The sequence below is a fragment of the Pectinophora gossypiella genome, chromosome 4 (assembly GCF_024362695.1).
Source record: "Pectinophora gossypiella chromosome 4, ilPecGoss1.1, whole genome shotgun sequence".
In the NCBI taxonomy this organism is placed as follows: domain Eukaryota; kingdom Metazoa; phylum Arthropoda; class Insecta; order Lepidoptera; family Gelechiidae; genus Pectinophora; species Pectinophora gossypiella.
Window position 1 is genome coordinate 282,603 of NC_065407.1, and position 27,821 is coordinate 310,423.

Sequence of the window (27,821 nt, forward strand, 5' to 3'; positions counted from 1 at the left end):
ATATTTTTAATTTTAATAATATTAATATTTTAATAATATTAATATTAAAATGAAATAAGTTACTTATATTTTGCCAATGTTTATTTAACAGCCGTCACTAAGTCCTCAAATTATAATGTCGGGTTATGCGCGCGTTTCCATTGGCCAGAGATGGTTGCAACAAATCCAAACATTTCCCATAAACGTTATGAAACTTTGACATTTTCGGGTGACGTGAAGGAAGTGTAGACTGTGATGAAGCTCATCTTGCGTTCCTTGGGGTTGGGCACGGCTGCTGCAGGCGATGCGCCGGACTCCTTCTCCTGCATTGATTCTGGCATGATATCGTATGACATATGCCATTCTTTAGTCAGCTGTAAACCTTCCAGTGCTTGAGCCCTGTGGATATATTATTTAAGATTGAGATGAAGAAGAATAATTAAATAAGAGTAAGAACAAATAATTTTACAGTAAGTAGAGTATAAATTAATATAAATCTGGCGGTACCCACTAATACCTGTGAAACCTTTTCCAGTACATTAGTGGGCATAATTTTTGAATTGTTAAATAACAAGAGTAGGTACTGTGTTGTACTGCCTCGACCGCGTCGGATGGCGCCCCTGCACCTGTACCTACAATCTCTGGAATGTTCTATGGTAATAAGAGTAACATGTTGGTACTAACACGTGTTCGTTGGTGACGTCGAACCGCAGCAGCGGGTAGCCGACCTCTCGGCCGCGTTGGATGGCGCTTCTTGCCAACACCTGCACAATCTCTGGATTGTGTTGTGCGTCCGGCGGAAGGATCATGATCACCTGCCATTACATTTTTATAAATATAAACATGCTGAGGAGCTCGGGGGCGCAGCGGTAAACGCGCTCGGTCTGCGATTATTGAAGTTAAGCAACTTTCGCAAAGGCCGGTCATAGGATGGGTGACCACAAAAAAAAATAAGTTTTCATCTCGAGCTCCTCCGTGCTTCGGAAGGCACGTTATGCCGTTGGTCCCGGCTGCATTAGCAGTCGTTAATAACCACCAACCCGCATTGGTCCCGCGTGGTGGTCTAAGGCCCGATCTCCCTATCCATCCATAGGGAAGGCCCGTGCCCCAGCAGTGGGGACGTTAATGGGCTGGTGATGATGATGATGAAATATAAACATCAGGTAACACAACCAATTTACGAAATAGGGAAAACTACGTAGGAAATGTACCTGGGACGTATATTGACCAAATAGGAGATATCCTTAGGAACGATTTAGTACGATCTACTCTGAACCCGCGTGCGTGTACGAAACGATTGATGAATGTGGAAGAAGCAAGAGAAGTGTCAGGATCGAATTCCATAGTCTCTGCTTACCCCGGTGGGAAATAGGCGTGAATTTATGTATGTAGGAAATGTAAGTGACGGCGAAGTCACAATAGCCGATGGTAATAGTCTAATCGGTAAATTAACTCAGGCTTTACTAGATTACAGTTACAGGTTTGAGTACCTACGTACGTAGCTTAAAGACTAGGAGATATTACCGGAAGTAGCTACCTAGTACTAATTTTGTAAAACCAGTACAGTCGAAAACCAGGATCGTAGTGAATGAAGAAGTGAAACTATTGAGCTCAGATCCTTTACGAAAACTCGGTGCACAGCACATACATTCTTTTTCCTAGCCTGGATTGTGTTACTGCTGGCAAAAGGCATCTCTGACTTTCAGCTCCAGATATTATTATTTCTAATTGTTATACTATACTTGCCTGTAGTATATTATGCACGCGGTATTTGTCGTGTAGGCCGGGTGCGCGGAGGCAGTGCGCCGTGAAGTGCATGAGGCGGCGGCTGCGCGCGCAGCGCATGCAGCGGGCCCAGCGCTCCAGCACGGCGGCGTCCCAGGGACACACGGCGGCCCCTAACGCCAGCCCGCGCACCTGCAGCCAGCCGCGACGAGAGCCCACCTGCTCCGCTACCATTGTGTGCCCTAACATGCAACAAACAAATCTTACTACTTACGTATTCATCTTTATACTTCTTTTTCTGCCACTATCTATTGCGTTGCGTGTCTTGCAACAGCAACCGACTTCCAACTACCACCTATGAATTTACATCAGGGAATTATCTTGCTCCCATTATGTGCCCCGGAGAACAAGCTCTGCTTGCTTTTTTTCCCTTCTAGTCATGAGTTCTATCAGTCATGTCAACCAGACTTTTGGTGTATACGCCAGTAGTACAGTGTGTTTGCTTGACTGTTCATCCTATACTTTGAGCAAAGAATTTGCATTGATTTGTTCTTCTCTAGACGTAGGTGAGGGTTAACTGTAGATGTGTAGAGGTGGGTGATGAGACCTTGTGCGAGCGCGCGGGACACGTAGTCGGCCAGCACGAGCTGGCTGGCGGCGGTGGGCGCGACGGGCGCCGACACGAGGCTCGGCCACGCCCAGCGCGCATGCTCGCGCACGAACCGCAGCACGCGCGGCACGTCCGAGGGCCGAGCGCGCCGCACGCGCACCCGTTGCTCATTTTCGTTACCTTGTACCTAAAATATCAAAGGATCTTGCTTTCAATTACATTCTTTATGCTTTCATTTCAATATTCGAAGGGAAACCTATCGTAGGTGTTCAGGAAATGCCTTCAGTCAGTCATTTCTGGTACGTGGTAGGTTGCAGGGGAATACTCATAATTCCATGTGGTCCCAGTTAATGGTGACATCATTGGCATACACTTTGTTGTTGGTCATCCTAGGCTTAGGAAAAACGTGTCGTTAATATAATGTCTTCATACATTGATAAAGGTCGCAATTTACTAGTTGCAAATAAATTAGTAATCCTAAAAGTAATTTTTAATTGAAAATGGAAACAATAATACCTTAATTCAATTAAATTAAATAGCCATTAAATTATAAACAAAACATTCACATCAATATATATGTATATCGTTAATTCATAGAGTAGGTTAAAGATAAATGAAACACACTTACAACAACTTGTTTACTGGTCAAGTCCGTGTGGGGGGTGTCGGCGTAGCAGCGGTAGCGCTGGTAGCGGCCCAGCATCGACGATGACCTGCGCACCATCTGGTTTGGTGATAACAGCCCGATCAATTTGTACATGCTTGGCTAGCGGGCCGAAGCTTGGGAAGTTGCTGGCTTGGAACATTCACTATTTCCGTCTCCGGTATAACATCTTTACGGTGGCTTTTTACTTTTTACAATTTTATTTATTTATCCAATTTATGTATAATGTTGGTGGCTTACTGACGGCTGTAATGACTGTTTATTTTTTTCTTTAATTTTTCCGATTTCGAAATCTAAAGTGGCCAATGTAAATAATAGAGTTTTTTTTATGTCCAAAAAGTAAATATAGTAGATAAGTCACGATAACAATCGGCCTCCGTGGTCCAGTGGTTGAGTGTTGGGCTCATGATTCGGAGGTCCCGGGTTCAAACTCGGTGGGGACATGTCACAAAAATCACTTTCTCACAGGTTCTTTTGTCGTAGATTTTATTTTAATTTCCAAGTCACAACGGAACTCTTTTCACCAAGTTTGAGCCCAAAGATTTTAGGATTTAAAAGCATAATAAAAGTTGTTTCTGAAATTAATCTGAAAGAAAAATGTAACTGACATGTCTGCCATCCATGCCAAAAAATGAAAATACATTAAAAAACTAAAAAAAATCCAAAAAAATAATATAAAGCTATAAAAAGTTGCCGTAAGTATGAAGGCGTCGTGAAGACGAGGGTGGCGATGTCGGTCGCAATGTTTTGCCTGAAGCGATGCTTGGTGTCCAGCTCGTTGAGCGCTCCGTCCGTGCTGGCGGCCGCGCCGCTGGGTGCTACTGCGCTGCGGCGGCGGGCGCAGGCGGCGCGTGCGCGGCCCTACACGTACCGCCGTCGCGTGTGCCCGCCGACGATAATCGACCCCGTCGCGAACCGGGTGCCCTTGCCTTGTCGGAAATACCCGCCGGACAGACGACCAGTGAGTACCTAACTAAGTGAATATGTTACTTTCGTAAAATATCTGTCTGCCTCGGTGCTGCAGCGCGTCGGGCATGTTAGAACCGGCGCGCATCGCCTGCTTTAATGGACAATGCGCCCCCGCGGCGCGTCTGGTGCGCTGAGTGCGGGTCAGCTCCAATATCATCCTGCAGATGATCGGCGATAGGCTGGACTGTCCTTATCTCCGGCATTGCTGCGACAGACATGTGCCTGTACCGATGCCATTGAGAAGGTACAAAAAGTAACCAATTGTGTTATCATAGTTTTATATTATTTTATGATTTTGATTTTATTTGATTTCATTTATTATTTTTGATTTGATTTTCCCTAAAAAGTAGCATGGAAAATGCTGTACCGATAAGAACGTGGCTCTTAAATTGATGGTGGTGATGGTGATTTATTATTTTAATTTATTTGAATGTTTTATTATGTTATGGATCATTGTAATCTGAAATAAAGCAATTTTAATTTTTAATTTAATTAGTAGCCTGTATACGTCCCGCAGTTGGCAGGCCTCTCCTTAATCAACCGAACCAGCTACAACCTGTTAACCTACTGTGTTCTTTTCGACACGAATGTTATATCTTGTTACGTATAGATACACTTATTGTTTCATACTTTTTAGACCGTGATTTATTTTTTATTTCACATCCATATTCTCGTCCCACCAGTGTGTAGACATGAGAAAGATCATAATCGAGCGCGGTACCCCGTGCCACGAGAAGATAATCCGCGCGTTCCTGTACGCGCACCACTGGACCCGCGACCCCACTTGTACGGGCCTGTGGATGTCGCTCGACAGCCCTTACCTGGCTTGCATCACAGAGAAATACGCTACCTCTGGTAATCATAACTTCACTTTTACTTTAGGTATTAGGTACCTCTAATCTTCACCTTCCAGTTTCAGTTTAATATTCTCAATTCTCAATTATTTATTGCACGCCATGTAGTACAATGGGGTGTTACATAGGCATAGGAACTAAAATATGGACCCTGTATGGCACAGCGACGTTAAAGGGAAGAGAGGAAGTGTGTATTAAAATTAAAACTTATCATTTAAAAATTCGTCTACAGTATAATACCTCTACGACATGTGTAAAATAAGAAAGTTTTATAAATACTTTACTTAAAATATATTTTGACACATTCCAATACCAGTCAGAGAAATAGTCGCCACGTGTTGGTTATTCAGCATCTTACATAAACAATTGACGGCTTTACAGAACCTTATCATTGTCACTGCTGGTAAAATAACTCTCTGTTTGTCCACGTGTCTGTTGAACCACAGGTAAATGTACATTTCAGTGATAATGTACAGGGTGTTAATGACATCGTAACGAGGGACGATTCAGGCCATGATTCTGAGTAATTTTATATCAAGTGGAATTTTCCGTCGCAAAAGTATGGAACCGAAAATAATTAACAAAAAAACATAAAACATTTAATGAATTTTCCGACAAGAAATTCCACTCAGTATCATGGTCTGAATCACCCCCTTAGTATTCGTTACGAAATCACTAACACCCTGTATAAACCAGTTGGATCTTACATAGCCTAACTTCCCTGTGGAAAGTCAGTTGAACACATTTCGAGACAACGGGTCGGGTGCGCTCAATATCATTGGCTGCTTTTACCATTATCAGACTTCAAAAAATGTTTACAATCACAAACTTGCAAATACAATACTATTATTATGTCCTCAGGCGACAGGTACCTCGCGTTCGAGCTGCAAGACCGTACACACGAGCGCAAGCCGGTGGGCGTCCTGGTGGCCAACAAGACGTTCCCCTGGGTGGCGGACGAGCTGGACCAGTGGGCGCGCCACACCATCTTCAAGCCGGACCGCACGCGCATGTTCTTCATGGCCCACTGCCTGCGCAGCGCCAACCTCTTCAATAGGTACCATGTGCCCTACGCCTATGAGGTTAGTACTCAAATAATACTCCTCAGTTACTTTATTGAAATGTCTTTATTAATTAAAACAGAGTTACAATATTATTTTACATGATGATAACTCCTTTTAGACTACAAATCTGTGTTGGGAGGCATCGCTCTTCACTCCCAGTTAGATCTAATAATCTGAGTGGCATAGTTTTATTTTTACATTTTATTCACAAATGCTAATTACATGCAACACCACATCAGTACTAATACTATTAGTCTTCATAAGTAATTAAGTAGTAATTATTAGTAAGTAAGTAGAAACCTGCATTTGACTGGATTTCCTTGCCGAGGTCAGACGGGCAATCGCTTCTATAAAAAACTGGACCTGTCAAATCTTCAGGGTACCTAAGCGGACCCTGTGAGAAACAGGATAAGTCGCTATGGAGAAGATGATTCTAAAGAAGTAATTATTATTTACTACGTGTTTTCTATCGCTAGAGCTAGAGTATCGCTAGAGCACTTGTTAGCTTAGAAAACGAATATTATCATCATGACGTCATGTGGATAATAAGTCGACGATCGAACTTAGCTGCCATGTTCATGATAATACCTGGTTATTATGATTTCGAATATCGATCTTACTTGAACTGTTCTCCATATCTAATGATTGTATGAAATCTAACATAATGTGTTATTTTAGAAATTGTTGAGTTTCTCACGTCACCGCTTCTCCTCTGCTGCATTCTGATGTAGTAGAAAATTGCTGATTGTAGTATACAACTAAACCAAAATCTTGACTTTCAATAATTATCTGTTCTCTGATGACGCTACGTCAGGATTGAAGAGTTCGGCCGTGGGCCCACAACCACTGAAGAAAAACAACTACCTAATGATTTTTCCGTCAGATTGAGGTGTTGTCCACGTCAGAAGAAGTGCGTGGGCACGGCGTGGGCGAGGCGCTGCTGCGGCGCTGCATCAAGGACGCCCTGGAGCTCCGGCACCCGCTCATACAGATCCTCGCCAAGAGCGACTACGTGTGAGTGCTCCACACTTGCATCTCTCTCACTTACTCTTGACCGGAGTAAATGCCATAAAATAGAAGTTAACGGGACTATTAAACGATTTCACGAGACACTTGATGGGAAGGAATCTTGAAGGGAAGAACATCACGCCTGTATCCTCAAACGGGTACGCATAGGTGTATATAACATCCTCACTTCACCGGCTATGTCTAAGTCCCCAATGATTGATTGATTGAAATGATTGATTGATTGATTGATTAATGATAGTTATTCGGGCACAAATCTTAGAAATCACGTGATATTAATTATCTATAATCAAAAGATGGCACTAATGTATTTTATTTCTTTTTTATTAATAATATTTTATTTTATTTATTAGGACATTGATAATTTTAATTTTAATAATGGAATCTAATCTAATGTACTTATAATTATGGATATTAATCTGAAATAAATAATTTGAATTTGAAAAGATGAATTCAAACTCGTAATCGTCGAATTCAATAGTTGAAAGCTCGAGCCAGGATTCCAACCCCTGGCACTAAATGTAAGTGACGCATTCTGCGAACAGGACTATCACGCATTCATACTCAGGTCAGGTATCGTCAGAAGTTTTCATATGACGTTGCCGGTTTTTGAGCCTGGTTTGATAGCATTTTGAAAAACCTGTCCTTGTTGCTGTGGCGTCCTTCAAAGATATACAGTTTCATTCTCTCTGTAGTATCAAGATCTGCGAGCGGCTCAAGCTGAAGAACGCGTGGAGCATGAAGTACGCGGACTACGTGAGCGAGACGGGGCAGAGCCTGTTCTTCCCGCGGCGGCCGCACTTCACCGCCGCCATGTACTACCGTGTCTTCGACCCCAAGGACGCCGTGCCCAAGGTCTGCCCGGCCAAGTTTAAGGGATACGTTGATCCGTGCGACTAGGCAATAAGGCGATTAAGCTATATAGCCTAAACACAATGATGCATCGGGCAGAAGGCGTGGATATCCACAAAATGACGCAACAGATCGAATTTTCCGATCTGTGCAAGTACAGGATGAGGACAGGGTGGTGTAATGGACACTTCGGCTTGATTAAAGCTGCGGTTCCAAATCCTAGTCGAGTAAGAATTTCCTAATTTAAAGCAAAGATAAGGCTTTATGAACCTAGACGAGTATGAAATAGTACTTTACACATAGGTACGTAAACTTACGTCTGTATTTTATTGTGGTGGATAGACTCAAAAAATAACTTGCAGCAGTTGCCACGACTGATATTTATGATAGATTATGAAAAATAGAATTAAAATAAAAGATCAGCAACAATGAAATCACACCTAAATATACTTACTTAAAAGTAACAGTTAATTTGGATAAACCTTAATTCTAGCAATTACTAAGTTTGTATGAAGTGTTAGTACTAGTACAAGTCTTGTTTGTCTTCATGATGCTTTGTATATATTACGGCAACACAAAAAAAATAAAGGTTAAATCCGTATGATTGTAAGTAGACCCTAAAGTCGTTAAGTCACGGGATATTTTACATGCATTGTCTCCAAAGATGGGCAATCCATCGTATAAAGTATTATTAGTAATGTAGCATGCTATTGTTTGGTTCTGTTTTGTATGCCGAGGCAATCTGTATGTATCCTATCCTACGAGTAAACTGTTATTACTGTAAACATCCACTAAGCACAAAAGGCAAAAAGTTTTTTTTCGATACTGCTTCATGTCAATAAAAAAGAAAGCATTGAAAAGAGTTTATTTCATTTTACAATCATCGTTTAAAATAACAAGTTTGAAATTCAAACATAACAGATGTTATGGGGATTGGTAACTTATGAAATAAAAACGGTATTTTTAACTTTTCATTCTTTCAAGAGTTGACAAAAATATAAATGTACAAAACATTAATAACAAGAATCTTAACAACTACTTACTAAATACATCTATTTACAACAACAAAGAGACTAAGTATAGGTTCTTGCACTAATACTGCTTAACAGACCGTGAACTTCGGAAATAATTGTGCCTGCGCCGGCGCATCGCCGCGGATGAACTGCGGCATGGGGTACCTACATTGAGCCGGGTACACAATACATGATCAGGGGGCTGTTTAATAAAACTTACAATTGTAATTACAATGACAATTTGATGTACATTGCGGAGTGTGTGATCACAAATATTTTGCAGTTTCAAATTAGCTACGTAATGAACATCATATTGTCGTTGTAATTTACAATTGTAAGTTTTATCAAACAGGCCCCTGGTGACTGATGACTCAACTTGAAAGTTGCAAATGAGAAATACGCAAATACAAGTACTGTGGTGTATGATTATTGCCACAATTGTCACTAGTCTATCAAAATATTTACTTTGGCAACAGTAACCATACTAAGTAAATAAAATATCTCGCGGAAATCTAAAAAAAAATATATTAACATCACGCAATGCTTCGAACAGAAAAAATAATTAACTACTTACTTGCATTGACGTTGTTAAGCAATCTGCGTCTCGCTCGTGTCAACCGGACTCGCGCGTGTGAACTAGCCCTAATGTTGTTTGATCAGACACGGTCTATTGCACAACGGTCTTTCAGCGTTTTTTATAAAGTCAATTAGAGTTTGTTTAATTCGGAACCAGGTAGCAAATTGACTTCGAGTCGGATTTCGTAAGTGTCGCTGTGAGCTGTGACCCACATAAGTATAATGCCTCAAGACGCAAAGATTAAATAGGTAGGTAAGTACCTAAATGTGTTATCAACACCAATCTGCAGACAGATCACTTGATGAACCTTTTCAATTAGAGCAAACTGCAAAATCAGGACTCAAACCCTGAATCCTCAGACATGCTAAATGGCTAAGAGACGAACTCCGTTAGTCTTAGATTTATCAGTTCGTAATTATTAAGGATTCTCACTTATAAACGAACTTTAACAACTTATTTTATATCAAGTTAAAAAAAAATCGTGACCAGGAATGTATTTTGCTATTTTGGTGTCCGGGACTTCAGAAGATTAAAAAAGCATATAATATCCTTAAAGTGCGGCAAGTTTATAAGTGGAATCCTCAGACAGGGTACAAGTCGTAATGAAAAGAGAACAGAATAGGTACTTTCTACAAGCACATGAGTGTGCGTATCTATCTAAGGGCCTAGCCAAGTTGAAAATATTTCCATTTGTAAGGTCCCTAAAATCGACTCGCGCGAATCGAGAGGTCTTGCAGGTATACAATGTCCTTGACGCAAACCGCCACGAAGACTAAAGATAACACCAGGTTAAAAATACGAATACGGCGACGATCGGGATGCTGGTGTCACAGATTCTGCATAGAATTATTATGACTTGTCAAATATTTCCATTAGAATCCGTTGACTTCCGTGAAAGCGTAAAGTGTTTATTTAATTTGGAAGGGTTATACGATAGCGATTATGAAAATGGAAACATTTGCGACTCTGCTAGGCCTTCTGAATTATCCACTCCAAAGGTGCTTCTGAACTTCATTGACGCATACATAAGAAAACCCAGGTGCTTGGAAATTCCTGATCTCTTCATACAGGCAAGTATCTCCTGTCAGTTACCCCTTCTTGGCATAGCCCCATTCCTTGCCGCCCTCACTACCTCCCTTCTTGCCATGGTTTTCATGATGCTCGTGATGCTCCTCATGACCATGCTTGCCGTGGTGGCCCTTGTGGTCCGCGTCCAGGTGACCCTTGTTGCTGTTGAGGAAAACAAAACGTTACACTGGTATACTCACAATTGTAAACGCAATGATACTGTTTAATCTGGCTACGGATCAGTCAGTACCTAAGGGATATGTGTGACAGGATCTTATACTAACGACATTCTCATATTTCGATGTTATAATTGCTTCAGGGTTGTACTAAATTCTAGAAACAGTCCAAAACCAGATCGCTAAATTGATATGTCCCCCTCCCTGCTGTGGTCCCGTGACATGTTTGGTTTGGAAGTTATCATCATTATTCCCTAGCATTTATCCCGTTTTTATTCTGGGGTCCGTTTACTTAACCTGAAAAATTTACAGGTCTAGTGTTTTGCAGACGCAATTGCTCTATAGATCATTTTGCCGCGTTCGACGAAGTCATGATGACCCAAACGTGGTCCGCTTCGTAAAAGGTCTCAATGAAATCGAATTGACGCAATGTAAAGGACTTATTATATTTACTGGGCACATAGAATGTTAAAGAAGGATACCTATATCTCTTCTTACCACGATCAACGAAGTCGTGTCGAAGTGGTAGGAGCGACTTCTTCTTGCCGCTGGTGTGCTTGATACTTGCAAGTCACATCACAAGTGACGAGAATGTTAAAATAATATTCACCTGTATCCCTTCTTGCCGCGTTCAACGAAGTCATGGCCCGCGTTGACGTGGTGCGCCTTCTTCTTGCCGCTCTCATTGCTGGCGTGCTTGGCGTGGAACTTGCCGAAGCGGTGGTGCTCGCCGCTCTTGTGGAAGTCATCGTAGAACTTGTGCTCCTTGTGGAACTCGTCCTTGTGATACTTGTTGTGGTAGCCTGTGGAAAATTACAAACTGTCGTAAGTACATAGTTGCAACTGGAACCAAAATTACACGAAGCAGGAAGTATAATAACAATAAAATTTTCATTTTGATATCTCAAAGCGTTTTGATTGTGAAATTCTTGCGGTATTCATTTAATTTGATTCCGTTGACCGTTTATTTGTGACCAATAGAATTATGGTTGAGGTCAATCGTCAATAGAATTATAGAACAAACACAATAACAAATAACTTTATGTAACTGCGGTAACCGCTGGCTTTCGCTGACCGCAAAACTCTCAATTTCTAGAATAAAAAACGGTAGCAAGCTACGTGTCCTATTGATTAGAGATTTCACATTCAAATTATTATCAATGGATTGTAATAGTTTATTCAGAAATCAGAAATCAGAAATCAGAATCATTTATTCAACGTAATTATCATGGATAAACTTGTTGAAGGTCAATGTAACATTTTGAATTTACGTCATTTCGCAAGGTGTTATGGCTGAGGAGAAGAAATGACAAGAAACTGCAACAGCAACACATCTTTTAAAAACCAATGAGGATATACATTACAAGTTATTTAATAACTAGAGGAACACATTCAATACCAGACATTTTTATCATTTAGGTAGTCATTAATCTTATAATAAGCTTTTTTACATAAAGTAAGCTTCACGTGAGCTTTAAATTTATTTTCTGACAAATTTAAAATATTATCTGGTATTTTATTGTAAAAACGTATACATAACCCCAAAAAAGATGAATTTAATTTACTTAATCTAGAATTTTGAATAGCAATTTTATGTTTATTTCTTGTATTGTAAGTATGCCTTTCACAGTTTCTCGGAAGGAGAGATAAGTTTTTACGTACATACATAATGTTTTCATATATATATTGACTTGCGACCGTATTCTCTGGTTGATTGAGTGGAGGATTATGTCCAGCAGTGGGACATACACAGGCTGTTTGTATTAAAGTTAAGTTTTGTACTAAAGCAAACATAGCTGTTTCTAGTAACCCTGCCATTTCATTTGATTCTGACAAATACTTTGCTAAGTAATACGATGCATAGTTTTATTAAAATAGAGAAAGAAATTGTTTATTATCAAAGGACGCCACACACACAACCCATTCAACGAACCATTCAATACCTCCTCATTTAAGACTACATAACACACATCCTGAGTACTATCAACAACTTATAAGAATGTTCGTTTGTTAATCGATTAACGATTATAGATAAAATATATGAAGGAATAATCTCGTGTAAATGATCTTGAGATTATTTTGTGGCGAGAAGATAATCGTCACATTTGGTATCTTTAAATATGGTATATTAAGGTAAGTATTACTTATTGGCTGTTTACAGGTTTTCTCGACCATTGCAGACATAAGAAATAAGGTCTATTAGTTATTTTATCTAAGTATTTTGATGTTAAAATGTAGGTACTTAGTAACCAAACTACTTTACCGACCGAGATAGATTCGGGGTGCGGCGCGCGCTATAGATACCTAGGTACTAACACAAACAGATTACACAATACACATTCATGGATTTAATATTTGTTTATATTAAGTACTACATTTATTTACTAGTTATACCGACATTAATAACTTTATTTTTTATTCTAACCTTAAGTATTTACGTATACATCTTTGTGATAATATTTGTTTATGTACACCATTAACACATGTTTATGGAACACGATGTTCGTGCGTCACCCAACAGGGTCCACATAATATCAGCGTCGTGGTTCACGCCGCGACTTGTGCTGAGTGAGGCCCTTTTATCTCAGGACGTCCACCTCCGCAGGACGTTCTTATGATCATTTCGACAAACATCCGTCTTGCTTTTTTTGTAATTTTTTAGTGGGAAATTGATATGATGTTGTCTTTTTTTGTGTGTGGCGCCCTTTTATAATAAACTAATTTCTATTCTATTCTAACTATTAGTATAAAGTTTTGTCAATCACAAACTATCACGCGTTGATCTTAAAGAAAGCTCATTAAAGCGTGGTTCATATTGCGATGGATGTACCTCTGACTATCCCAGTTGGGAATATAGCCGTGGGCTTGGAAACTTCGAGCTGCATGGTTCATATATTTTTCCAGATTATTTATACAGCGTCAAGCATGTAAAGTTATAGATATGAGATAGACTATATGACCGACAGGGCACTTCAGGCGTAACGTGTTGACACATCAACTATTTTGTCCATGAATGAAACCTTAAATATCTTGAAAGGTCACTCACCCTTGGTCTTATGCCCTTTCTTGTGTCCTTTCTTCTCCCCAAAGTGCGCGCCCCTGTGTCCATGCGCCTCCTCCTCGTGTCCACCCTTGTGGCCGGCGTGGTCGTGGTGTTTCTTCTTCTTCCCGCCGGCTTCTTCATACTCCTTGCGATGGTGCTCGTCTGTCTTGAAGCCCTTGCTGCCCTTGTCCTTGTGGTGGTGCGTGTTGAAACCCTTCACGCTCTGTAATGGTGTTGGAGTGGTCTTGTGTTTTAGTAGATGTTAGGTATATTAGCACAGCTGTACCGTAAAAGGTTGTGTTCTGATTTTAGGTGTCTTTGTGTTATCGAATAAATTATGCGTGTAAAAATGTGTAGGTATGTAATAAGTACCTGCCTGCAATTTAGTGGCAAAAATGTGATCTTTTACAATGAATATGTAAGGTTTAACCTATAAAAACAAAAAATAACAAAAACAATGACTCACAAACAATTCTAGCACGCTGGGAACGAGGAAACACAAAAGCGACATATAGTCCATACCTTGCCGGCGTGCGCCGCGTGGTGGCCAGCGTGTTTGTTGTGGCCACCGCCGGCGACGTGGCCATGCCCGTGCGCTTGCTGGTGGTGGTGGTGGTGGTGGTGCCCAGCGGGCGAGCCCAGGAGGTCGCCGTCTGCCAGCCGTGCCACCGCCACCGCCGGCGCGGCCTCGCCCGCCACCGGCGCCGGCACCGCGGCCACGGGCGCCGCCGCCGCTGCCACTACATTAGGTGACGCCACAAACTGGACAGGATCATGAGACACAACACTGGGTTTAGGATCAACAAACACAGGTTTGACAGAAGCGTAAGCTCGAGGCACAGGCTGACTCGTTGGAGCGACAACGCGAGGCGGCGAAGCGTAGTTCACAGGGGTTTGCGACGGCACAGGGATCAGCCTCTGCGGAGGCTCGGCAATAGCGAGGGCTCTGGGCACGGGGCCCGGCAGCGCGATCCCGGGGGCAAAGCGCGTGATGGACGGCACGGGACGGATGCCTAGAGGCGCTCCACTCACGTCAGGGTTCAAGTAGTGCGCAGGCGCGGGCGCGCCGGGCGCCGCGTACACGCGATGGTAGTGCTCGGCGCTGGCGGCCAGCATCTCCTCGAACGGCGGCGATGGGAACGCTGACGGGTCCTCGTCGGTAAACTCGTGTACTTCGTACTGGTGTATTTGCCGCGGCACCCTGACATAGTCGGAGGAGCGGCGCACCCTGCGGCCGTCATAGGGTTCCTCGTCGCAGCAGCGTCGCTTGACGCGGACGTGCTCCTCATAAGGGTCCTCGTTGTAGACGTCTCTCCGCGCGCGGGGCTTGACGGCTTCCTCGCGCGTCCCCTCGTCGCGCTCCTCGCTGTACGGCTCCTCTAGGTCCTCCTCCTCCACCCACGGCTCCTCCCAGGGGTCGGCGGCTGCGAGCGCTAGCAGCGCCACTAGCCACAACGTCACTCTCATCGTCGCGACACTAAGCTGAAACCTTCTGTTTTTTGTTATATACTTTAAAACCTTTCACTGAGTCGAGTAACGAAACTAGTGCTTTTGAAAAGGACTTGCGAAGTCGGTGTCTGCGAGCGCTTTGTGTTTTTTTTGTTTGGAGTGCAGTTTATAGTGTTGATATCTGGCGGTGTGCAAACAGCGTGTGTTTGCGGAGCGGTGGCTGCGTCAGACGGGCGCGCGGCGGCTGCACGGCGCGGAACTGCGCGCGCGATCCCGCCGTCGCCTAGAAAGCGTTCATAACCGCCGATGAAAATTGTTTTTCTGCTCGATTATTGTCGCGAATTTTCGAACAGAGAAAACGACGGCCGTGAATATTTGATTGTGAGGCTTTTACTATACCTAAGTCCGCGGCCATGAGATCCGGTTGCGTAATCCATCACCACCACATTTAATATCGGATGATGCGTAACTAAACTTTATAGTTTTATGCGTTCGGTACTGAGAGATTTACCCACAAAATTAAATAGGCTTTGAATTAGAGTTAACTACGTTATTTGTCATACCCACATTTATAAAAAAGTAAATATTATTTTTGTGTTGTATCTGTTGTTTGCTGATATAAAAGAATAATAATCCGATAAGAGGACATTAATTTCATGTTTCCTAGCAGGCCTGTTTATTCTCTTGCAGTCAGCGGGCGAAATGTTGTTGTTCAACATTGTTGCAATAAGAAAGTTGAGTGGGATTCAGGATGCGGCATTTATTGGTGTACAAATAAGATAATGTTGTGTACGCGGTGAGAGGTAACAATCTGTGTGGTGGAGCGCCAGACGTCATTGTGGTAGGTCATGTTAGCGTCACCGACCCTGCCGTAGCTCAATAAGTCATAACTTTCTTATTTTTCAAAAAATTTCTCACGTAAATTACAATTTAGTATGCCCAAACTGAGAATAATTGATGGAGAAAGGGTAGCCTTTGTCCAGCAGTGGGATCTAAATGGACTTGATTAGATATACCTACCTAACGATTTAACGAAGATTAGACTTGGTACGTATGCTTCGTTTGGTTTATTTAGGTATTTAGTAGGTAATTGATATTTTTGTAGGCAAAGGATTATGATTTGTCCAATATAGTAATCATATTATGTACTCCTTTAGTAATGGTCCCAAAAATCTATTTAACAATAAAGTGTGATTAGAAATTTCTGCTTACCCCGGTGGGAAGTAGGCGTGAGTTCATGTATGTATATGTATGAAGTTAGAAGTGGAAGCCCAGTTGGTAGAACGCTTGCCTCTCACTTTGAGGTCGCAGGTTCGAATCTAGCACAGGCCTAAACCAATGATTATCGAATTGAGGAAACCCACATTCCCGAGAAATGCATTTTCGGAGGTATGTGACCTAACCTGTATTGGGCTGGTTTTCCCTTCGCGAGTTGGAAGGTCAGACAGGTCGCTTCTGTAAAAAACCGGACCTGTCAAATCTTCAGGTTAGGTAAGCGGACCCTGTGAAAAACGGGATAATGCTAGGTAGATAGATGTTGACGATGATTCCTAGTGTAGGCTGGTAGTTGTGGGAAGGTGGCTATGTCGCGTCGTTGTCGCTTTCAAATCGTAATTGTATCAAGACCAAGTCAAGGATTCCATTGAGATCTCTCTTTAATTGAAATGTGGCTATTATCTCAGGTTTAGTAACAGTCTCCTTGACCGGTGGTGCAACGCAGGTTTTTGTATAGTTCCACTAAACGCCGCCTTGTTGTCACATCATTTTACGGACCTATTCGGTTTACTATTACATTTTTTACATTATGGATAAATAATGGGTTAAGTGTAAAGATAAATTATGTTATTTTTTGAACTTCCACAAACATCAAAGAAATTTTTGTTTCATGTTTCTTCTACAATAGGCGTGCTCTCTTGCAGTTAAGTACAAGATTATTTACCAAAAGTAAGATGATCCGTGCTTCAGAAGGCACGTTAAGCCGTTGGTCCCGGTTATTATTTACTGATGTAACTTAATCGTTACGCTCAATCATAACCGTGACACCAGGGTTGATGAGACTGGTATTCCACCTCACAACCCACACGATAAGGAGAAGACTAGATTATTTTATGGGTCATCGTGAGGTATAGGTTTTAATAAAGATGTCTACGGGTAGTCTACAGCTTGTGGTCCTACCGACCCCGACAGGGATATAGGCTCACGTCACATATATGTAAAGGGAAAGCCATATCGTTTCAGCGAGCAAAGAATAAGGCTGCGGTCACGCACGACCGCCGCCCGCGCGTTGTGACAGAGACGAGGTTTCAATCAAACCTCCGACAATGTGATGACGATGATGAGTCATAAATCACCGATGACGATACCATCATCGGTACTAAAGAAAAACGTGAGCCAGTAACGGGGCAATCAGGCCACAACAGTTTGTTTAGTTACGGTAACAGCCACGTAACGACTTCTATTATAATGTTTATAATTCAAAAAGTCGTGTTAACAATGCAATTCAAGTTTTTTTCTTTCTATCGCGGTATGATAAGTGCCTATTTTCTAGTGTTCTATGTATGTCAAATTTAATGCACATTGCAAAAGCCGAAAGTCAGCTACTAAATAACTTCAATTAACTTTTTATATGGAGTTTAATGAGTACGATCGCAATCCCGATTCGTTGCCTAATTATTCAACTTGTTCACTGTTTGGTTTCCCTTTTTGTGACGTGCCAACTCGTCGCAATGTTTTAATTAACTTTTGTGCAACTAGCCTTGAATCATAAACTGTGGTTTTTTGGGCGACTGCCTCGGTGAATATTGGACTATGTGCAAATAACACATAAATCCACGCCCGCAATCTCCAAAAGGGTGAGCAGAGCCACAAGTGATGAAGATAACGTATAGCCACTATTGATGCGAAGTCCTAGGATAGACAATAATGATGAACCGTATGGTGGTAAAGCCTTCGTAGTCTCACGATCGTTGGGCTCACGATCTGGAGGTCCGGGTTCGACTCCCGATGGGGACATTGTGGAATTCACTTTGTGAGACTGTCATTTGTTTGGTTAGGACATTGCAGGCTTGAATCACCTGATTGTCCGAAAGTAAGACGATCCGTGCTACGGAAGGCACGTTAAGCCGTTGGTCCCGGTTACTACTTAGTGATGTAAGTACGTTATATGAGTCATGTCAGGGGCCTTTAGCGGCTCAATAGTAACCCTGACACCAGGGTTAATGAGGTTGGTAATTCACCTCACAATCCACACAATAGAAGAAGATACGAGTATACGTTCACGGAACTTGAACAAGTGGTCTGCATTTACTTACCTCGATGTATGTCGCCTGAGACGGTTCGACATTCGTCTCTGATTAATAAATTGTATTGATTTATTTTTACATAAATTCTAGGCGAGCTGGTAAATAAAAAAAAATCTGTTAACTGTAATTCTTTTTATTAATCCATGTGATTGTAAACAAATAAGTACATACACCTAAAGCAACGTGTGCAGTAATAGTAGTCAAGTAGGTATCTATAACTTGTTGAACCTACCTTACTGGTTATATATTTACAATTCTCACAATATGTATTACTTAATGTACTTATTTACAAAATTACAAACTTAATTTATCTAAACTTTTGAATCATGTTTGTTAAAGCATCTAGCCGAATGGAACTCATTTCAAACAATAGGTAAGTATCTTTATATTTTATCCTGACAAAAAAAAATATGGGCAAGGTACTTATTTCACAAGATATTTGCGTGTACTTATAAGCTTTTCTTTTTTTTCGCTTATGTATTTTTGATTATTTAAATTAATATTACAGACTAATGCCGTAGCGGTGGTAGCCCAGTTGGTAGAACGCTTGACTCTCAATTTGAGGTTGCAAGGTCGAATCCCAGCATAGGCCAAAACCAATGATTTTCGAATTTGTTTTTGAATTCATGTTTATCACGTGCTCAGCAGTGAAGGTAAATATCGTGAGGAACCCACATTCCTGAAAAATGTATTTCGGAGGTATGTGACCTAACCTGTATTGGGCTGGTTTTCCCTTCACGGGTTGGAATGTCAAACAGGCAGTCGCTTTTGAGCTGTCAAATCTTCAGGTTAGGTAAGCGGACCCCGTGAGAAACGGGATATTGCTAGGGAGATGATGATTACATACTAATGCCTCCGTGTTCTGGGTACATGGGTTGATGTGCACTGACCATAGTAGTTCAATTGAATACAACTTGATCAATCTGACGTTCAATTAATATTCTATATTGTAAGCTAAATGGAAATCTTCAGTTCAGTTTTACATTTGAAATACTAAAACGTGTGACAATTATTCAACTGTTAATTACTTTATTGAACCAAACCATGACATTAGAACACCTATCTACAAGTATTTACACATCGCTGAAGTTCTGGCACATAATTGGTACAGTATATACTTTATATTATATAATTTCCGTTGACAGATTTCGTAAAAACAATTATAATAACAATAACTTCGTATTCCATTTCATATTTCGAACAAAAGTGTACGGTCTTCAACAATTGGAAAGATTATCTAATGGAGTATTTACATGGTCTAATAAGTCTTTATCAAGTGGTCGGAGACAAACTGTTGGAACGGTTCGGGATCCTTCATTTTCTTCTTCTTGTGTAGAGGGCAGCTCTTCTGCTTGAGGCCCGTTTCTGACTTGTTGTGCGTCGGCTTGTACTGAGCTGATAACGAGACACTCTTCTTATATTCACTAGATTTTTGGCAACTAAACTTATTGATAGTGTACGCTACGTTGGGCTCGGCCCCACGGTGGTATACAGTCCTAGACACGGTGTTATCTCTCTGCTTCAGCTGGTACGAGTCTGCTGATACCTCCAGCTGGCTGTGGTGAAGGCAGGTCGATGTCATCTGGCGAACAAATTAACAATAACTTAACAATTTGAATTGATTTCAAACTGTGTCATTTTTCTTTTTCTATCGATCGTGTGGATTGTGAGGGGAATTACCAACCTCATCAACCCTGGTGACAGCGTCATTATTGAGCCGCCAAATGCCCCTGACATTCCTCATGTAACACACATCATTATTACTATGTAATGTGTAACTATATTAGCAATTGGGTTAGTCACACTGCGCTTGAGCAGCCGCTAGCCGCCGCTCCCGTCGTACTACCCTGTGTAATCGCGTTCTGAGTATAGCAGGTACTAACGGCGCTGTGTGCAGGTCGCGCGTAGAGCGCAGCGCGGCCGGCCAGCTCGCTGCGCAGGCGCCACGCGCGCTCCGCCGCCAGCCGCCGCGCCAGCCCGGGGCCGTCGCCGCGGGACACGTGCCATCTGGGGACACCGGACACTGTTACAGCTTCGAAAGGCATCTTACTCTCTGCCACAAATTACCTTCTGGAGTACTACTCGAATTATATTAGCGATCAGTGAAGGGCCCCTGCCTACCCCACAGCGACACTTACTATGTACTCACACGACCGACGCTTCATATAAAAATATCGTTATTGCACAGACCCTACACATTATGCTTATGGATGTTACCTTACCCCGCATGCGAACGAGAGAGACATTTCGCGCGCGCTCTGTACTCGTTCCAAAACAAAGTGAAACGCATATCGGGGGTGGGGTTGTAGCTCGTATCAGTGCGGGGCGGATAGTGTCCCTCCTATACGTCGTGGTATTGTTGGCGGTGTACCTGGAGAGCAGCTGCAGCACGCGCGCCCACTGGCCGGCGGCACGCAGCGCGAGGCAGGCGGCCCGCAGCGCGGCGCCGGGCGCGCGGGCCGCGCGGGGCAGGGCCGCCCGCAGCGCGCGCGTGTAGTACTCCAGCGACGTGGGCAGCAGGCCTACGGGCACACCGTGTGTTACCAATATCAATGGAAACAGGTACCTATGTAGCACATTCTGCTGCGATGGAGCACCGTGGCGTGGAGAAACATCAAGGAAACAAAATGTTTCTAAACTGACCCGACAGGCAATCGAAGCCAATACCTTTTGTACGTGGAAGGTTGCTAGTCAATATGTTTAGCCATTAAGGCTCACAAATATATTATGGAATTATTATTTTACTATAAGTACCTGACTTACAATCTGCTTTGAAAAGAGTAAGCTATTATTTCTGGCACACCCACCTCTGTCCTTATACCAGTTCCCGTACAGCAGGTAGTGCTCCCAGTTGCCGGGTTCGAGCTTGAGCAGTTTGTCGAGGATCCAACGCTTGTCTCCTTGCGGGGTGAGTAGCAGCAGCTCCAGGTACGCCTGCACGAAGCGCGGCTCCAGGGAGATGCAGCGCTCCAACATCTTCAGAGATTCTGCTATGCGGTTCTTTTTCCTGAGGATCGGGGTATTAACCTCTTATTATAGAAGAAATAATGGGTCAAACTTAATTTTATTGTAATTTGATAGCTGTAAAATAAGAGCAGTCTTTCACTTACGACAAGTGAAAGAAAGGGAGAGAGCTAGTTTTAGAAATGTCTAAACATAATCTTAAATAGCATAAACGTCTCCCTGCTGAAAATGATTGTCCGAAAAAATAAGATGATTCCTTCGAAAGATACGTTAAGCCAGTGGTCCCGGGTTACTAGCTTAAACACCTCCAACTACTCGCACTGGAGCGGCGTAGTGTAGTATGCTCCATACCCCCTATGTTGACGGGAGATCTGTGCCTAGCAGTGGGACGTATATCTTATGTAGGCTATTTATGTATGTTATGCAAGTATAAGTCAATACCATTATCATTCCATTTACATCAGAAAATTGATCATCAAATGCAATGTGTGTGCAATAATATTGACGTTTAAAAGAACGACAGATCCGGAACAATGGAAAGTAGTGGCGAACACAATATTGACAATTCACTGAGAACGGAAACACGATGGATCGTATCGACTGACCTATCTACGTCGGTGTCTGGGAAGTTACTTAGTACACAGGACATGACGTGCACTAACGTGGGTACTAAGTTTACATAACATGCCAAATGATACAAATCCAAAAAAAGATTGTCTCCTTAGTAACGCAGCAAACAGTGTAAGCGCAAAGTACAATTTCTGTCATTACGCGCACGTTGATATATAAATGTTACTGTGACTGACGCAGTAGCAACATTGCAGTCTGCTGAGGTCCGTGTTGCTCTATGAACACTGCACAATACCATATCATTAGTGAAGAACTAAAATACTGGACTTCATGTTTTTTTTTTCTTTTTTCGACGTCACCGCTTCTTCGAGACTGGTGAGCGAAAACAAAAGTTGTGGTTTGAAAATGCGTCAAGCAAGCTCTGCTCGGCAAGCGTACGACTTCTATCCCGTGGATAGCATTCGCTGCATCAATTGGTTGAAACCCTCGATAAAATCAGGGATATAGTCAGGGATGTTCGCTGGGGCGCGGGTCGACTGCTTCTACACTACAATGAGTAAACGATCACTGATTTGTAGAATCCGCGCCAGCCCCAACAGTATCCTGAGCATGATTCTAAGTACGTTGGACTGTCCGTACATGAGTCATTGCTTCATGACTCACTTGTACAAGAGCAGTGAATAAAAGACTAACGTCTTGGGTCCAAGTTACCCGTAATATATATTTTTTTAATAATTCGCGCAGCGCGCGGCTCTGTTGCCGTGTCGCGAGATCTAAAGGGTTGTCAAGAGGACAATCTGACAACTCGTAAAGTTGGTAGACAAGGGCGATGCCAAACACAGCTAAACGTATTACATTCAGATATTGTACATGAAATATTATTTGGATTGGTCTTTTCAGTCCCTCATAACGTATTCTTTACTCCCATTCCAGCAAAGAACTAAAACAACAAAATGTACTGGTATTATAATTATCGGTATTAGGTCCTTAAAGAATATGGAAAAGAGGTTGATATCCTTACAATGTATCTCAATACCTAAAGAGCCACGCTCTTGACGGTGTAGCATTCACCATGCTACTTTTTAGGGAAAAATATGGCAGTGGTTTCCTTTTTGCCTTCCGCACCAACATCTTCACATCAGTATCTAACGACTACATAGTTAATTAAGTAAATAGTAACTGGGTCTGACTGCTTAGCATAGTAGAAGCACATATCACCTTACTATTAAGCTACATTTTGTATAATTCTATAGATATGATCCCTTTGAATGTTTTCTGTATTTTTATATTTTTCTGTTTTAATGCGAGGAATGAGTGCCGAGATAAACCTCTGTGGTTTAACGGCATCATTCAAACCATGTATTTAGATTAAGGACTTTTAGCCGATCGGTAAATTAGCATGCAATGTCCTAATTAAACTGGATAGGGATCATAAAGTGATTTTTGTGATATATCTTTATCGGGAATCGATTCCGGGACTTCCAGATCGAGAAACCATGCTCTTACCACTAGACCACGCAGGTATATAAATATTTATGATGTTTTATCAAGATTATTTTGTCTACCTATACTATTACTAGTTTATCAGTCAAACACCCTTGACATTGCCATATCCTCGTATGTTGGTACAAACATTATAACAAACAGTACAACATTGTAATGATATCCCTTTATGATGTGTAAACATGCGTTTCAATCCACTTTTAGTAGTAAAACAATGTAGGCTGTTTATTGTTATAATAAGACAAATATGAGAACTTATGAGAAGTGCTTAAGTGTTGAAAAATCCCGCAAACCGGGATAGGCGAGAACATCGAACCACATTACAAAAGCGACAGATTTTGTAAAAAACAGACATATATACCTCTATGTTAGGTAAGTAAACCCCGGAATGTGAGAGCCCTCAGAGCCCCACATGTCGAAGATACCATAAGGCAAACCTTGGCAAAATATCCCGGAATAACAAAAGAGGGATAAACTAGGGTGTTAGCCGTCATTTAGAAAAAATATTGTATGTAGTGTGATTAAAGTTGTGTTGTGAACTGTTCAACCAAATGACAGACGCGACGTTAAGCCACTCGCCGTAAAGAGACTCGCCGTAGAGGAAATCGCCGTTCGGGGAGTAGCTGTCTACGCCATAATTAGTCCTGTGGTGTTAGCTATCGTTTTATGAGAAACGTTATAAATGGTCGGTCATTCGTCGTGTTTTTTATTGTTTAAATACTATTAATAATAAATATAGGATGATGTTAAGGACGGGTTAGTGATTTTTGTTTTCTATTCCGAGCTCTCTAGTGGAAAGCGAAAACATGGTGGGCAATATCTACGTTACAAAGACGTGTTTGAACGCAATCTCGTGGCATGTGAGATACGAACTGTTAGTTGGGAGGATCGTGCTCCTCTTAGACTGGAATGGCGCCGCATCGTTCACAATAGCGTGAATTTATTTGAAGAGAAGCGTTTATAAGATCTTGACGCAAAGCGCCAAATAGTATGGAAGACTCGACCGTAACCCTCCTATAACTACACACTCAGTTCGTCAGGCCAGCTTTATTGTGTGCCGTGTGACCGGACCTTCAAGTCGAAGTTCGGTTTCGCCAGCCACATCAGAGCCCACCTCAACAACGACCCGGGATACATATTTAGGAGTCGCCGTCACCGGATACGGTTTGGACAACATGATAGTGATTGCACCTATTGAGGTATAATCATTATTTATAATGTATGAAGATACTGATTATAAAAGTCGTTTACCCTCTGCCCATCCCTCTGCATCCCCTTAAGCGTGGTTACCTGTACAACTTGGCGAGGTTATAATGCGCGTTGACATGGTCTCTGTTGTACTTGAGTGCCTGCAGGAAATGGTGCTCGGCGCGGCCTGACGCCACCACCAGGGTGCCCAGGTTGTTGTGCGCGCTGGCGTAGCTCGGCCACAATCTGACGAAGTAACATTTAACAGGCAAGTAAATACAAAAAGAATTACACAGATCCATCAAGTACTTACTTAGTTTCGAAAATATCTGAAGACAATCATGCAGAAGGTACTTCCTAGATACCTACACATCCATGAAAATTGTTATACTTATTTGGAAGCCTGTAAAGGTTCTTTGTAACCTCGTAAGGCCGAGATTTCACACAATAGACTATCATCATCATCAATTTAAGAGCCACGCTCTTGTCGGCTACGAATATATTGTTACTAAAATATCGTGTCCAATTGAGAACCGCCTCTGTTAGAAGTTGGTTAAAAGTCATTCACTATCTTAGCATGACGCCTGTATCCCGAAGGGGTTGGCAGAGATGCATAGTAACGCTCCCTTTCCTCGCTAGCAATGTTTAAGTTCCATGCAATAGACGGCGAGTCTATTGCGAGTCATCATCATTATAGGCTTAAAGATTTAAAACGATTCAAGCAAAGTCTGCAAAGCACGTTTGTAGTGTATGAGTTCTGTGTGCTATAGCTTTCACCACACTCTGGTTAGTGAGGTCGGTTATCGACTCAGCAACCCGCACGATAGAAGATAGATTTATGATGTGTGATAGGTACTCACTTCAAGGCTTCCTTGTAGTGTTTGATGGCGTTCTCCTGCTGCTCGATGTCCTTCAGGAAGTTGGCAAAGTTGTAGTGCAGCTTCGCGTTGTGGGGTAGCACGGCTAAGTCCGCCCTGTGACAATATTTTATTAAATCAAATCAAATCAAAATCATTTATTCAACGTAGTTATCATGGATAAACTTGTTGAAGGTCAATGTAACATTTTTGAATTTACGTCATTTCGCAAGGTGTTATGGCTGAGGAGAAGAAATGTCAAGAGACTGCAACAACAACACATCTTTTAAATCAATGAGGGTACATTACTACAAGTTATTTAATAACTAGAGAAACACATTCAATACCAGACATTACTAACGTATGGTATGGTATGGTAGTGGGCTCTTCTTTCCCGCATTCCAGCACATCCCATTATGCGTGTAATAAGTCTTGACTAGCCAACCTAGCTCCTTCCAGAAGCTTAGAAGCCTCCTGAGGCGTTTACGACCAGTTCAGCGACCTTGTTTGCTGTAGGATTTGTGTCCGTTATGCTGCAACTCCCAAGCATTCCAGGATGACGTGAGAGGATTACTAACTATAGAAATACTTCTCCTAATCATTAAAAAAAAAAAATTATCTGTAGTGCCGAATACAACCTTAGTTTTTGACATGAGATTTTCATCTCATTGTATGTGATGATCCTGTGGGAATTTGAATAATACATTGATAATCATTATTGCCGACACAGCCAACCATTAAATCTCTAGATTCGTGCACTTCGGCGAGACATGCTTAAATGAATGTTTTTAATGGCTTTAACTATAATTGTAATAAACACACTGTCAACATAACAAATACTTTATTGCGCAAACAGGAAATACAAAACCCAACCAACCGTTCGTAGGATGGGAAGAGATCAAGGGAAATAGATTAATGTTGCCGTTCATAAACCTGGGGTCATAGCTAGGTTTCACTAACCAATGAATAACTGCTTCAAGTTACCTCAAATGCTGCTATAAGCTACTCCGTAGGTATTTAACAAAGTCGTACCGGAGTAGGGTCTCCCGGGTGCGCCAGTCCCGGTTCCGCAGGTGCGTCCTAGCGACGCCGCCTGCCACCAGCACTGCCACGCCCAGCACCAACCACCGCCGGCAACTGACGTCACGCCGCCACAGCAGCTGCACTCCGTACACCGTCAGCAACACCGAGCCCACGCTGGAAAACAATAAAATTTAACGTCATTACTTTTATCATTTAGTACAATAAAAGTTAGTACTAAAATAGAGCAATTGATTACGCATGGCATACTAGTCCAATACCTACTTTAATAAAAAAACTGAGGACAGGACGATAATGATGTACCAATCATTCCTATCACGTCTCGCAGAATATGACTTGCCATATAAAAGCAAAGACATTAACACTATAAAGGACGAGGCACAAAGAATCAAAGAAATAATGATTGTCTGTCTTGGGTCTGACCTGGGTATATAGAGGACTCTTTCAGCGACGACAAAGCCGACGGTGACCAGCAAGTTGGAGGCTGGCAGGTACGGCAGCACTAGGAGTAGCACACCCACCACCGCGGGGGTGTGACGCTGCATCTGCAACGAGGGACGCAGACAAGGGAATATTAGGTATTGATATAGTCCAGAATATAAGTAAATAAAGAGTAGATGATAGAGTAGATGATGATGGTAGAGTAGATGTTGTAAATGTATATGTGTGTCGTAGATTTTACCTGAATAAACTTTTTTTTCTTTTTTTTTAGATACTTTAGCGGGTAAAGAAATGTCACAGATTTATAAATATCTGTGGTAAAAACAAATGCTAGCCTCTTTCAGAGCATCGAGGAGTATGAGACAGAGAATAACGAAGTGTGATAAGATAAAGCCCGGTTGAAGGCACTGCCAGCAGAAGATTTTACCCAGAGTATTGTGTTAGAATCGTAGTAAAAGGAATTCCGTGGGTACCTCAAGATCAAGAAAGCATCTATATGCCAGCGCGAGGAAGGCGATGAGCGCGGCGCACGTCATCAGGTTGCGAGGGTCCCAGCCGCTGGTGACCAGCGGCACCGACCCCATCTGCCAGTCATGGCTCAGTGACCACGGACACAGCAGCAGCCACCAGTTGAACGCCGCCAGGTAGCAGAATGTCATCAACCTGGAGTTGGAAGTTAAAAGGTTATGCATAAATTCGTTACTGAGAGAACAGGTATCTCCAATGTGTATATTTTTAATCTGATCGACCTTGCTGATAATTGATTCAAGGTCTTAGTTACCTTAACTAATTTTGCAGACTCCAAGTGATCGGCGGGAGTACCCTGATTTACATGGAGTACTAGTTCGTAACTGTTATTTGTAGGAGAAAGTTGTGTATATTTTTC

At 42.1% G+C, this 27,821-nt stretch overlaps 4 protein-coding genes across 6 annotated transcripts in view; 1 reads left to right on the top strand and 3 right to left on the bottom strand.

Moving 5' to 3' along the window:
• Positions 1–185: 185 nt before the first annotated feature.
• LOC126366396 (uncharacterized) lies at positions 186–3,074 on the bottom strand. The gene is made up of 5 exons (XM_050009504.1): positions 2,943–3,074; positions 2,312–2,501; positions 1,726–1,946; positions 664–794; positions 186–378 (listed from the first exon to the last, which is right to left on the bottom strand). The coding sequence occupies exons 1-5, from the start codon at positions 3,072–3,074 to the stop codon at positions 186–188; spliced, it is 867 nt and encodes a 288-aa protein (XP_049865461.1).
• Positions 3,075–3,720: 646 nt separating this feature from the next.
• Positions 3,721–7,791, top strand: LOC126366397 (uncharacterized). Its single transcript, XM_050009505.1, has 5 exons — positions 3,721–3,939; positions 4,631–4,802; positions 5,663–5,883; positions 6,749–6,879; positions 7,587–7,791. The coding sequence occupies exons 1-5, from the start codon at positions 3,721–3,723 to the stop codon at positions 7,789–7,791; spliced, it is 948 nt and encodes a 315-aa protein (XP_049865462.1).
• Positions 7,792–8,594: 803 nt separating this feature from the next.
• On the bottom strand, positions 8,595–15,583 carry LOC126366153 (histidine-rich glycoprotein-like). Of its 3 annotated transcripts, XM_050009100.1 has the most exons (6): positions 15,469–15,583; positions 14,653–15,352; positions 14,143–14,382; positions 13,624–13,843; positions 11,188–11,380; positions 8,595–10,563 (listed from the first exon to the last, which is right to left on the bottom strand). In XM_050009100.1, exons 2-6 carry the CDS (start codon positions 15,085–15,087, stop codon positions 10,422–10,424), a joined length of 1,230 nt encoding a protein of 409 aa, XP_049865057.1. In that variant the 5' UTR covers positions 15,088–15,352; positions 15,469–15,583; the 3' UTR covers positions 8,595–10,421. The 3 variants fall into 3 exon arrangements, with proteins under 3 accessions (XP_049865057.1, XP_049865058.1, XP_049865056.1); XM_050009101.1 differs by lacking the exon at positions 14,143–14,382; XM_050009099.1 differs by having other exon boundaries at positions 14,143–15,352.
• Positions 15,584–18,488: 2,905 nt separating this feature from the next.
• Positions 18,489–27,821, bottom strand: part of LOC126366160 (protein O-mannosyl-transferase TMTC1-like) — a 247,103-nt gene continuing 237,770 nt past the window's right edge. The window contains exons 7-15 of the mRNA XM_050009112.1: positions 27,409–27,598; positions 26,918–27,039; positions 26,486–26,650; positions 25,457–25,570; positions 24,699–24,842; positions 21,179–21,378; positions 20,743–20,893; positions 20,255–20,378; positions 18,489–19,953 (exon numbers count right to left, since the gene is read on the bottom strand). Coding sequence (XP_049865069.1) covers positions 19,630–19,953; positions 20,255–20,378; positions 20,743–20,893; positions 21,179–21,378; positions 24,699–24,842; positions 25,457–25,570; positions 26,486–26,650; positions 26,918–27,039; positions 27,409–27,598 — 1,534 coding nt within the window. The 3' untranslated portion in view covers positions 18,489–19,629. The remainder of the gene's footprint in view (positions 19,954–20,254; positions 20,379–20,742; positions 20,894–21,178; positions 21,379–24,698; positions 24,843–25,456; positions 25,571–26,485; positions 26,651–26,917; positions 27,040–27,408; positions 27,599–27,821) is intronic.